This window comes from Galeopterus variegatus, unplaced genomic scaffold (assembly GCF_000696425.1).
Source record: "Galeopterus variegatus unplaced genomic scaffold, G_variegatus-3.0.2 Scaffold6446, whole genome shotgun sequence".
Lineage (NCBI taxonomy): Eukaryota > Metazoa > Chordata > Mammalia > Dermoptera > Cynocephalidae > Galeopterus > Galeopterus variegatus.
Genome location: NW_007732557.1, coordinates 28,028 through 39,546, shown reverse-complemented (window position 1 = coordinate 39,546; position 11,519 = coordinate 28,028). Strand labels below are relative to the sequence as shown.

General features: G+C 31.6%; 1 protein-coding gene across 2 annotated transcripts in view; it reads left to right on the top strand.

Annotated features, from left to right (window-relative positions):
* SLC35B3 (solute carrier family 35 (adenosine 3'-phospho 5'-phosphosulfate transporter), member B3) overlaps positions 1 to 10,393 on the top strand; it is a 23,935-nt gene extending 13,542 nt beyond the window's left edge. For both annotated transcript variants that reach the window (XM_008590895.1, XM_008590896.1), the window contains exons 4-10: positions 312 to 466; positions 1,849 to 1,956; positions 3,798 to 3,895; positions 5,978 to 6,070; positions 6,484 to 6,595; positions 8,540 to 8,609; positions 9,780 to 10,393. In XM_008590895.1, coding sequence (XP_008589117.1) covers positions 312 to 466; positions 1,849 to 1,956; positions 3,798 to 3,895; positions 5,978 to 6,070; positions 6,484 to 6,595; positions 8,540 to 8,609; positions 9,780 to 9,930 — 787 coding nt within the window. In that variant the 3' untranslated portion in view covers positions 9,931 to 10,393. The remainder of the gene's footprint in view (positions 1 to 311; positions 467 to 1,848; positions 1,957 to 3,797; positions 3,896 to 5,977; positions 6,071 to 6,483; positions 6,596 to 8,539; positions 8,610 to 9,779) is intronic.
* Positions 10,394 to 11,519: the final 1,126 nt, after the last annotated feature.

Genomic DNA, 11,519 nt, shown 5'->3' with positions numbered 1-11,519 from the left:
TTTTTTCTAAATTTAGTCAAGATAGTTTTAATCTGTGGCTAGAACTATTAACCTTTTATCAGCATTTATAACTTCTGTAAAAATCTAAGTAACTCTTAATATACCACTTTTTCACAGTTATTTTTATGAACATTTTTAATACAAGTAAACAGTGTTACAACTTTAAGGACAGTGATATTTTTACAGATATTTCCAGAAAAATTAACCAGAAATTAGAAAAGTAATTAGACATTTATACATTGTAAACACATCATCTTACAACAGTATGAATTGGGTCCCAAAATGAAGGTTTTAAAAATTGTCTTTTACAGAATACCAGGAAAAACCTACATGATAATAGCTTTTCTAACTGTGGGTACTATGGGGTTATCAAACACTTCCCTGGGCTACCTGAATTATCCTACCCAAGTCATCTTCAAGTGCTGCAAATTGATTCCTGTTATGCTAGGAGGAGTTTTTATTCAAGGTATAGTAATGATATATTTTCATACTATTTGAAACTAATAGGATATGTTTATAGCATCTAGCATTAGGAAAAACATTAAACTATTAATATTTACAATGAGCATTCTAGATATTATAACAATTCTGAGTGATATCTTACAAAAATAAGATATTATGAAAACACTGGTATTTCTCTGATTCACCATGGTATCTGAAATCAATACTTTGGACTTGAAAAAAGAAAAAGTAACATTTTATTTTTTTATTTTGGAAACTGTGAGTTTCAGCAGTACCATATTGATATATTGAAGGCCTACCTCAAAAGTACTTGGAAATTCTTTTTATTCAATTTTTTTATTCTTTTACTCTTCAGGGATCCACACATGGTGGAGGTAGCTCCATTATACAGTGTGCAGTTCTCATATTGAAGTAAAGCTTAATCTGAGCAGAACTGCTTTTTTACTCATGCTGCTGGCTTATTGATGTCTTAGAGCCTCAGCTAAGTTACAATGTGGAAATAGTAAAAAAAAAAAAAAAAAAAAAAAAAAGCAATGATGTGGGACAAGTTTTTGTTGCTGTTGTTCCTACCAACTGTCATGAGGAGTATTCATATTTTAGTAGTTGAGTGTTTCTGTATCACTAAACTTCTTTATAAGCCTGACTTTATTTGATGAATTAGATGCCTTCCCAAAATAAGCCTTTTAAAATGATAGTCTATCAACAACTTCACGTATCATTTTGGGATAACTGTTCACATAGGAAAAAATATTGACCTCTATCTCTTTTAAAAGTCACATTTAACATTCTGACAGGGCACATATAGTATTCTCTTATGATCCTTAGAAAAAGTTATACTACATTTCATTTTTTAAATATGGAGGTAGTAAAGTAAGTTAATTGTGACCTGCCTCGATGTTACCTCATCATGGTATTTACAAACTTAAACAGTTATGTAGCCAGGATCATTACTCTTGTTACTTTTTAAATTTATATAAGGACAAGAAAATTTGTGGCCTTTATTATATGTAAAGTAAAAGCACTAATTTCCACAAAATTTTAAAATGTTTGTTGGTGCACATTATTCTTGCTGTCAGTTTTTGCCAAAATAGTGTTTTATTCACTATCAACAGATAAAGTAGGATCTTATTTCTAACTTGTAAGAATTTGTTGGTGCCCATTAGTAATTTAATCTTCAGAAGCCCTTCTGTGACTGTGTTATGCCTTTACCTAAGATATTTGTTACTATCTTATGCCTTGACCTAAAATATGCCTTCACCTTCACATATTTTTGGCATTGGATATAAAAAAACAGATCCCTGTACTACTTGGTTAAACACTTAGATCTGACACTAGGCTGTGGGGGAAGGTGTTTGCATGAAACTGACTTACATTTGTTTTATACAGGAAAGCGCTACAATGTTGCAGATGTGTCTGCTGCACTGTGCATGAGCCTTGGCCTGATATGGTTTACCCTAGCTGACAGCACCATTGCACCAAATTTCAACCTGACAGGTAAAGAATTTATTTATATTCCTAGATTTTAGAGGCATTTTAGAGTAAGAATCTCTAAAATTTCATAAGGATTTTAAATGATGGTATGACATTTGGATTTTCATATCTAACATAAAGCTTTTGGCTTTACCATGTAAGATGTAGTAAAAATATCACAACTCTGGAAATATGATAATTTTTTTAGTGTTGTATTTTGACATGACAGGAGGATGTTTCCCTGTCAAAATCTCGGATTATCGAGTACATGATAGATTAGTTTTTTATGAGCCGAATTGAAAATGTATGCGTGAGTTATAGGGGAATCACAGTGGTAATTGTTTTTGCTCTCATTAAAAAAATCAACTCTGTAACTTGTGCAAATACATGTACTTGTCAATGTTTTAGCTAAAGAAGGAAAATTATACCGTACTTTAATGTATAACAGTACAGTATAAATATGGACATTACCTTAAAGTGTTTAAGGTTTCCACCATAAACAAGTTTACTCTGCTGTATGCTGTGCAAAATTTTGTAAATTGAATTTAGATTTTTCAAAAGCAGAATAGGTATTACAGTATGTTTAGAAATAAATATGCTTTTCTGCTCCCTACGACTGTTTATACATAAAAAAAAGAAAAAACTTCTGTAAAGCCCATCAGACTTAGAGATGTAACTGAGACTGTTCCTCACTCTTTCTGTAAAGCTCAATGACCAATGAGCATGTATCCTAAACACTTTCGGTTAATAGCCTACTTTTCAAGTACACATGCACACTTGTGTGCTTCGTAGGAACAAGGTGCTGACACCCAGATTTGTTTATGCCAGTTGTACCTGTTATTATAATTATGTAATAACTCAATGTTATTTAAACTGTTCAAAAATAAATATGAAAAGACATAGAATTGTTTCTGTGAAAACTAATTGAAACAATTTGGTTGACAAGTCAGTAAAATCACTATTGAATTAGGTGTGGGTGAAACAACTGTAAAATTGGGAGAATGCATACACAAATGAGAGGATTCTCTCCAGTTGTTTCAGAAGTTCCTAAGTTTTGGGTGTACGTGTAAACAGCAAAAAAAACTTGGAAATCATATAGAATGTGTGTATGAGTGTGGCTTACACAAAAGAGAAAGTATAGAATTCTAGTAAGCACCCATTCTCAAAGAAAAGACCTTGGCAACTACCTACATGATTATGTGTTGTAAATTTAACATTTTAGTAATATAGGTATTTTTTAAATGATTTTCCTCTTCATCTGTTTTTTTTTTCAATTAACTTACTGACCACCAATACCAATAGATCATTGAGTTTCTTCTATACTTGTTTAATACAGCATTTCTTTCAAACATGAAATCTAGTGTAAAAGCAGAATATTATTTCACATGACATTGACATTCAGTAATGGTGACGGCATTAAGTCAGTTTATTAGTATTAGTTACTTTTGTTTGTTTGCTTTTAAGTCAGTTTATTAGTGTTAGTTACTTTTGTTTGTTTGCTTTTAAGTCAGTTTATTAGTGTTAGTTACTTTTGTTTGTTTGCTTTAATATTATCACCTATGTACTTGTTACAATCCATTGTGGATAAGAATGTTCAGCATTACTGAGCAAATTTGGTTGAAGTCTGCTTTTGGTTTTTTAGCCCAATTATATTTCTGATAAAACTTGATGATAGTTCAAATGTTTAAATAAGGAGTTTTTTTATCTATGTACTTGTTACAATCCATTGTGGATAAGAATGTTCAGCATTACTGAGCAAATTTGGTTGAAGTCTGCTTTTGGTTTTTTATCCCAATTATATTTCTGATAAAACTTGATGATAGTTCAAATGTTTAAATAAGGAGTTTTTTTATACCTTCTTGAAGGTGTGATGCTTATTTCCCTGGCACTATGTGCAGATGCTGTCATTGGAAATGTTCAAGAGAAAGCTATGAAACTGCATAATGCTTCTAATTCTGAAATGGTAAATACTCCAGTGCTTTTTTCTCATATCAGACAAACTAAAAATGGTGGTGTAATTTTATGAAATAGTTATAGTAGCAAAGACTTACATTGCATATTTAATCTAGTTTAAAATAATTATTTCCTTAAAAGTAGTACATTAAAAAATTATAGGAAGATAAAAACTAAAATTGTCACTACCACGGCTAGCAGCTTGTATATTTGGTAAATTATTTTCCTCATTGATTTATAGAGTTTTTATGTATTAAAAAATTCTTCATTGCATCATTTTTCTCCCTTCTTTATATTTGGTGTTATTTTTCCATGTAGAAGTTTGTAATTTTTCTGTGGTCCAATTTATCTTTTTCTTCATGGCTTCTGGCTATGTATCATGGTTGAAAGGGCTTTCCCAGTTCTAAGATTTAAAAAGTTTCACCCATGTTAACTACTAGTTTTATGATTTTCTTTTTTATTAAATCCTTGATCTAATCTAAAACTTTTTTTAAAATGTCCTTCCATGTGGCTACCCATTTGTCCCAGTACCATTTATTGAGTAATCCACCTTTCCAGCTTATTTTAAATGCCTTCTTTATCATTATCACATTCTAATATAGGGATCAGAATTGTATTTTTTTGAACTTATTTCTGCACCAGTACTTTTAACAACAGGAGTTTTATCTTACATTTACCATCTGTTAGGACTAGCCACCATTGTTCCTTTTCTTTTTCAGAATATTACTACCAGTAGTTATTCTTGGGTGTTCATATCCCCAATAAACTAGAAATCCCATTGGTATTGTGATTGGTATGGCATTGAATTATAAATTAATTTAGGGAGAATGGCATCTATACACTTGGTTCTTTCAGTCCAAGAATAAGGTATGACTTTCCTTTTATTCAAGTGTTTTTTTTTTTAATGTCCATCAGAGTTTAATGTTTTCTTTATATAAATCCAACACATTTCTATTAAAGTAATTTTTAGATATTTCATCATTTTGCTGTTGTTACTGTAAATAACATCTTTTCTTTCAATATATCTTCTAACTGGTTTTTATTTGTATATAGGAAAATTATTGTGTGTGTTTGTGTATATGTTTACATTAATTTTATAACCAACTTCCTTGCTGGTAGAGCATACTGCATTAAGGATATATAGAACTGTTCTTTCCTGTCATTCTCTTGGCACAGAATGGGGCATCTTAAGTAGTCCCTAGTAACATAGGAACTTTAATCTTGATCAAGAACTTCCTTGATCATCATTACTGTTCTTTCTAGATAAAGTAAAGATGGCCTCAAGAAGAGTTAAGGAAGTATAGGTAATTAAAAAGTTAATATAATGCAGTGGTTAGTTAAGATTGTCGTCTCTGGAATAAGATTATCCTCAGTTCATATCCCAGTGTTACTGGTTCTCATTTGGGGACAATTACTTAATATATCTAAGTTTTTGTTTTTTTAATCTAGAAATTGAGTGATGATGATTAAGAATACCTATCTCGTGGGTTGGTTGTGAGAAATATTGGAACAATCCACACACAGCATTAGAACAGTACCTGACATAGCAGATATTTAAGTTTGCACAGTGCTGCTCTTGCTGATTCTATTTATAAGGAATATAATAAACTGGGATAAAAAGATTGGTTAAAAAAATAGGGAAATTAAGTAATAGATATGTCATATACTGCTTATTTTTATTATATTTTAATGTCTTTTGCAAATTTAATGTTTGGTCTCATGTTTTGTAAGTAGCTTTAAATTTTTTAATTTTATTTTGTTTATGTATATTTTGAGGACCCTACCATTAAAATACAGTTTAAATTTAGTTATTAAGCCAGGCAAGAAATGAATAATTATATAAGCATATATATGAAAGGATCAGTACTATTGTTATTTTGCACGTAAAATAAGGTGTGGACTTATAAACCATTAGAATCAACCATCATTTCCAGAATGTTAAGCCATATTGAAATGAAGATATTACTTTAAAAATGTTTTGTTTTGCAGACTTCATTGACTAGATTAATTGAGCCATATACTTAAAATCAATCCTTAATCTTCCATTTTTGGTTTGATAGTATTTTTTCCACTTTATTTTTATCTGCTCTAGGTTTTGTATTCTTATTCAATCGGTTTTGTGTACATTTTGTTGGGATTGACATGCACTAGCGGATTAGGCCCTGCAGTTACATTTTGTTCAAAGGTAAACACTAATCACATTTTTTTTAAATAAACATCTTCCATTAAATATTTTCTCTATATTTCTAATTCCCTTTGTTCAGAAAAGGTTATTGTTGATATAATTTGATAACTCCTTGACTATAATATGTGCATATCAGAAATTATTTCAGAAATGGATGATTGATATTTAAATTTATTTTCTTCCTGTATCCTATAAGTTAATTTTTAAGTTGTTCATAATGTAAAGTTGGAGATTTTTAATTTTATCATTATTTTTCCATTAAATCAAAACTAAATGAGAATCTTTGCTTGGCTGCATTGTCAAATGGCTTATTATTACTCAAGAAGTTGATTAAAATCTGTAGTTTTATTTCATTTATAATACCTCAGGGTTTATGTTGTATTTTTCTAACAGGCTTTTTTCATTTGTTGCAGAATCCATTTCGGACCTATGGTTATGCTTTCCTTTTTTCCCTCACTGGGTATTTCGGAATCTCCTTTGTTCTGGCTTTGATTAAAAATTTTGGTGCACTTCTTGCTGTAACAGGTGAGAGGGATTTACTTGCTTAGATTATGAAATAAGCATTTACATTTTCTCTGATGCTCTTTTCAAAAAGATATGGACAACATCTCCTCTTCATTAAAAAGAAAATTGCCTTATTTCACCAATTTATTCTTTGAATTATGGTGTTTCTTTAATATCCTAAAGAAAATGATGTTTCATCTTAAGTTTTTATTTTGATGGTTTAATTTTAAAATCAAATGTGTACACTTAAATACATTAAAAGAACTTGCTATAAAATATGATGGGAAGAGTATCTTCAAAGAAAACACTGCCTCTATATGCTTTTCATTTATAGGTGAAAATTCTAATTTTGTTGCATTTACAGTGAAAGGTACATTTTAAACAAAACTCTTTGGGCCTTTCAATTTCATATTTTCTATTACAACAGAAGATTAGCTTCTCTTTTCACTAATGAAAATTATGCACCTCCTCTGTGTAGGGACTCTACATGGCACTATAGAGGAATGAAAGTTGTGTTCTGCTTTGGAGGTCTGTACAGCCTAGTGAAGGGAACAGATGACTCAGATGTGCTCCCTGTGTCATTTGTCAAAACTGTGAGATACAGCTTTGTCTTGAAGGTGCAGGCAGGTTTTTTTTCTCTCTCATATAAAAGAAAGACAGAGATGACAATAATGGCTAACACATACATAGCCCTTAGTATTATGTACCAGATGCCATTCTGGATATTTTATATATGTATTAATCATTTCAATCTCATAACAGTCCCGTAAAATAGGCACTATTGTTCCATTTTACAGATGGATAAACTGAGGCAAAGGGACGTTAAGTGACTTATGTAATAGTCAACCTGAGTCAGGATTTCAACCAAAGCAGCCTGGCTGTATACCTGGGCTCGTCACTGTATACTATATTGCCTCCCAAGCTGGTGTGGTGACTCTATGGTCATCAGAAACCCAGGTTCCTTCTACCTGCTGTGCCATCTTCATCCTCACACTAGGCAGTAGGACAGAGTAAGAGAAGATGAAAGACACACCCTTCTCTTTATGGAAACTTCCTAGAAACAGCACTTCTGCTCACACTTCCCTTGCCATAGCCTAGTCACATGTCCATATGTATCAGTAGGAGAGGCTGGAATGGATGCCCAGCTAAAAATAGGGTTTCTTTTTCTAAAGTAGAAGAGAAAAATAGATATTAGGAATCAGACTCTGACACATGCTTCCAGAACCGTTTCTTCATTTGGTATTCATTCGTGCACTCGTACACTATTAAGTGCCAGGAACTGTAGAATCTGGGGCTATAAGAATGAATAAGGCAAGGAACTAAGTAAAGCACACGGTCTAGTGGGGAAACTGCAGTGTGGGAGAAAGAGCTGTCATGGAGACTTATGCAGAGTCCCTACCTCTCTCTGCCTGGGACAAGGGAGGAAGGTTTCAGGCATTATGGCAGACTCTGAGGTATAATACTTTAAAAGGACAGGGAAAAGTTAATACACATATATAAAAAGGATTGTAAAAATTACTTATAGTCTTATCCAGAGGTGACCACTATAAAGATATTACTGTATCCTTTAGATTACTACTTGTAACAAATAATCATATCTTCCTTGTTCTACGTAATCATATCTTCCTTAGGAATGCCTTTCTTCTCTGCCAAACTAAGTCTCTCTGAGGAATGACATGGCTCCGTAGTACCATGGCCTCCATCAAGTATGGTACTTAGTACAGTTGTACTTTAACTGTACTAATTATTTGATGTCTGTTCCCCTACAAGACCATAAACTCCATAGTAGCAATAATAGTGACTTGTTGGTTTGTGGGGTGGTTGGTTTTTACTTTTCATTGTTTCCTTGGCACTTTACATAGATTCTGGCGTATCGTTGGCTCTGTAAATATTTGTTGAATAATGATTTCCAGAATATTGCCTAGATAGTAGACACATTCTAAACCAAGCTTTTTGCCTCTACAGTGACAACAGGAAGAAAAGCAATGACCATTGTACTTTCATTTATATTCTTTGCTAAACCGTTCACATTTCAGTAAGTACTTTTAATTCAACAAGTTTCTCAATTTTTAGATACTAAGTATCACATTTCCTCTTAAATAGCCTTAATTCAACTTTTCTGCTTTTCCTTTTTTGCAGTGTTTTAATTTTTGTATAGATTAATGTGTGTTTTTTCTGTTATGTTTTGTAAAGAATCCTTTTCATCTTATATTGATGTCTTCTGCTGTTTTAGAAATATTTATAATTTTCTATTTTGAATTTATCATTTTGTATACTTAAATTTCCTAACCAGAGCCCACTACAAATGTGACCCTGTTTTCAATATGAATGAATGTTGAGTGATGTGTACATTTCAATATGAATGAATGTTAGTGATGTATATGCTGTTGAGATTAAGGGATTTCTCCTTGCCCTGGTGCAAATTCTTATATATAAATTATATATTTGCAGTACATACTTTTAAAAATTATTAGTTTATATGCTGCCTCTTTCCATAAAGGATCTAAGGTAGAGAAGTATTCCATAAGTTGTGTCCTAATGACTTATTTAGTTTTGGCTTTTTGTGAAAGTTTTTACTGTTATCTTTACTGTCTAGTACATGTTTGAAATTAGCATTATTTAAACTTTTGTTGGTTAGTAACTGTGAAGTTGCAAACCTAAAATTTACCAAAATATAAGTTTAAAGGTAACCATAAGATAAATTTCCATCAATGTATTGTAAGTTATTATTTGTTGTCTATAAATAAGTTTTTCTTTCTGCATGTTCAGGTATACATAATAGTAATTACAGTGATTTCTACTTTCTCAGGATGTGTCCCTTTTTTATTCCTTTATATTCTACCCAGCTGGGACAATTACTTGGACTGCTGAGTTACATTCCTAAAATGGGGCCCATATCCATCAATTTTTGATAGGGGCTGGACTTTGAATTTGCTGTTATCCCCAAAGTTCAAATGAACTACGTTTTGTATAATATTTTGTAAAATACCTTTTCTGCATATATACTCAACATAAAAGATATGGAATTCTATCTAATCTTATCTAAGAATACTGTCTTTATTTTAGTGCTATTATTGTAGGCTTCCAGTAGCAAAATTTTATGTTGTTGAAGAATTATTATGGACTGATCACAAAATTCTGTGGTTAATAATAAATAATTACCTTATTAATTTTAACATTTTTTTTCCTTATTTCTTTCTTTTAGGTATGTATGGTCTGGTTTGTTAGTTGTCCTTGGTATATTTCTCAATGTTTACAGCAAAAATATGGATAAAATAAGACTACCATCACTCTGTGATCTGATAAGCAGATCAGTGGAAGCAAGAAAGTCAAGGACTTTGGCACAAACTGTATAGACAGTGATTTGTCCTATTTAAAATAGAATTTTAAGGGAACAATCATTAATTAAGGGATTGTTATAAAAACCAAAGGATCTGAAGGTGTGCTATTCATTTGTGGATGGATTGCATATGAAGTGGTTTTGTGGTGTCAGCCTTTCCCTCACTCTTGTTCGACTGATTTCTGAAGCAAGCACAACAGCCACATCTGGCACACCTTACAATAAAACGTCAATATGAAGGACTGTTATTCCTAGCAGCTTACTGAGAATTTCACTGGAAATGGACCATGTTGCAAGACAAATTGGATATAATCATGACATATCAAAGAAATTGATATGTAATAGCAGATTGTTTTGTCTTCATTTCATTTTGGTTGTGTTATCTAAATTGATTCTCTGTTATAAGTATAAACTGATGATTTAAACTCTGGAGAGATTAATATTCATTATAAATAAAATTATTCTGTGATTTTTTTAAAGAATGTGTTAATAGATTTTTGTTATAAAGAAGGAAGTGGAGGTTGGAATAAGGCTTAAAATAAACTTTAAAACTTAGATTTTTCTTTCATAATTTAAAGTGTCCTAATTAGAGGAAACATGCTTTAAGCTTTATGTAGACTATAAGCAAGACAGTAAAAGCAGCCATCAACCCACGTCACATAAGTATGTATCACAAGAAAAATTTACTACTGTTTACCAAAGAAGTACTAAAAGAATAATGATTTGGATTTTTTAATTGAAGGGAAAGTAATTGATGTTTTGAAATTATTATAAAATAAAATCCTCCTAGTTTTTCCCATGAAAGTGAAATTTAACATGGAAGTTTGAAGATGAAGTAGCATAAATTTAAGAAATACAAGTAGATTTAGCAAATTTGGACAATTTTTTATCTCTTTGTCCATTCAGGCTGCTATAATAAAATACCATAAACTGGGTAGCTTATAAACAATAGAAATTTCTTTCTCATAGTTTTGGGTGCTGGCAAGTCTAAGAATAAGCTTCTGGCAGATTTGGTGTCTGATGAGGGTCTGGTTTCTGGTTCATAGGTGATAACTTCTCATTGTGTCTTCATATGGTGGAAAGGGCAAACAAGCTTCCTTGGGTCTATTTTATATGGGCACTAATCCTTTTTATGAGGGCTATGCCCTCATGACCTAATCACCTCCCAAAAGACCTCACATCCTAATACAATTAATGTGGCAGTTGGGATTTCAGAGTGTGAATTGCAGGGGGTAGGGAACTGAGGAAGGTAGACACAATATATGTATTCAGACCATAGCAATGTTGTTTGCATAGTTTTGAGTCTAAACTCAAAGATTTCAGCCCTTCTCATTAACAGTGATTTTTGGAGTTGCTTCCACTGTATTAAAAAAAAAAAAAAATCTTTTAATCTTTATTTTCAATGTAAGTAACGTTGGTTTAAAAAGCTTACTATCTGTGTGCTATTGGTGATATGATTTCTATTTTGTGAGTATAATATACTTGGAATATTTAACTTATTATTAAAATTTCATTGTATGCTAATGGTTACTTTAACCCATTATGTACATAGCATATGTGGGTACAACCGAACCCATGGTGATGGCATGGTCTAGCATAAGGCAT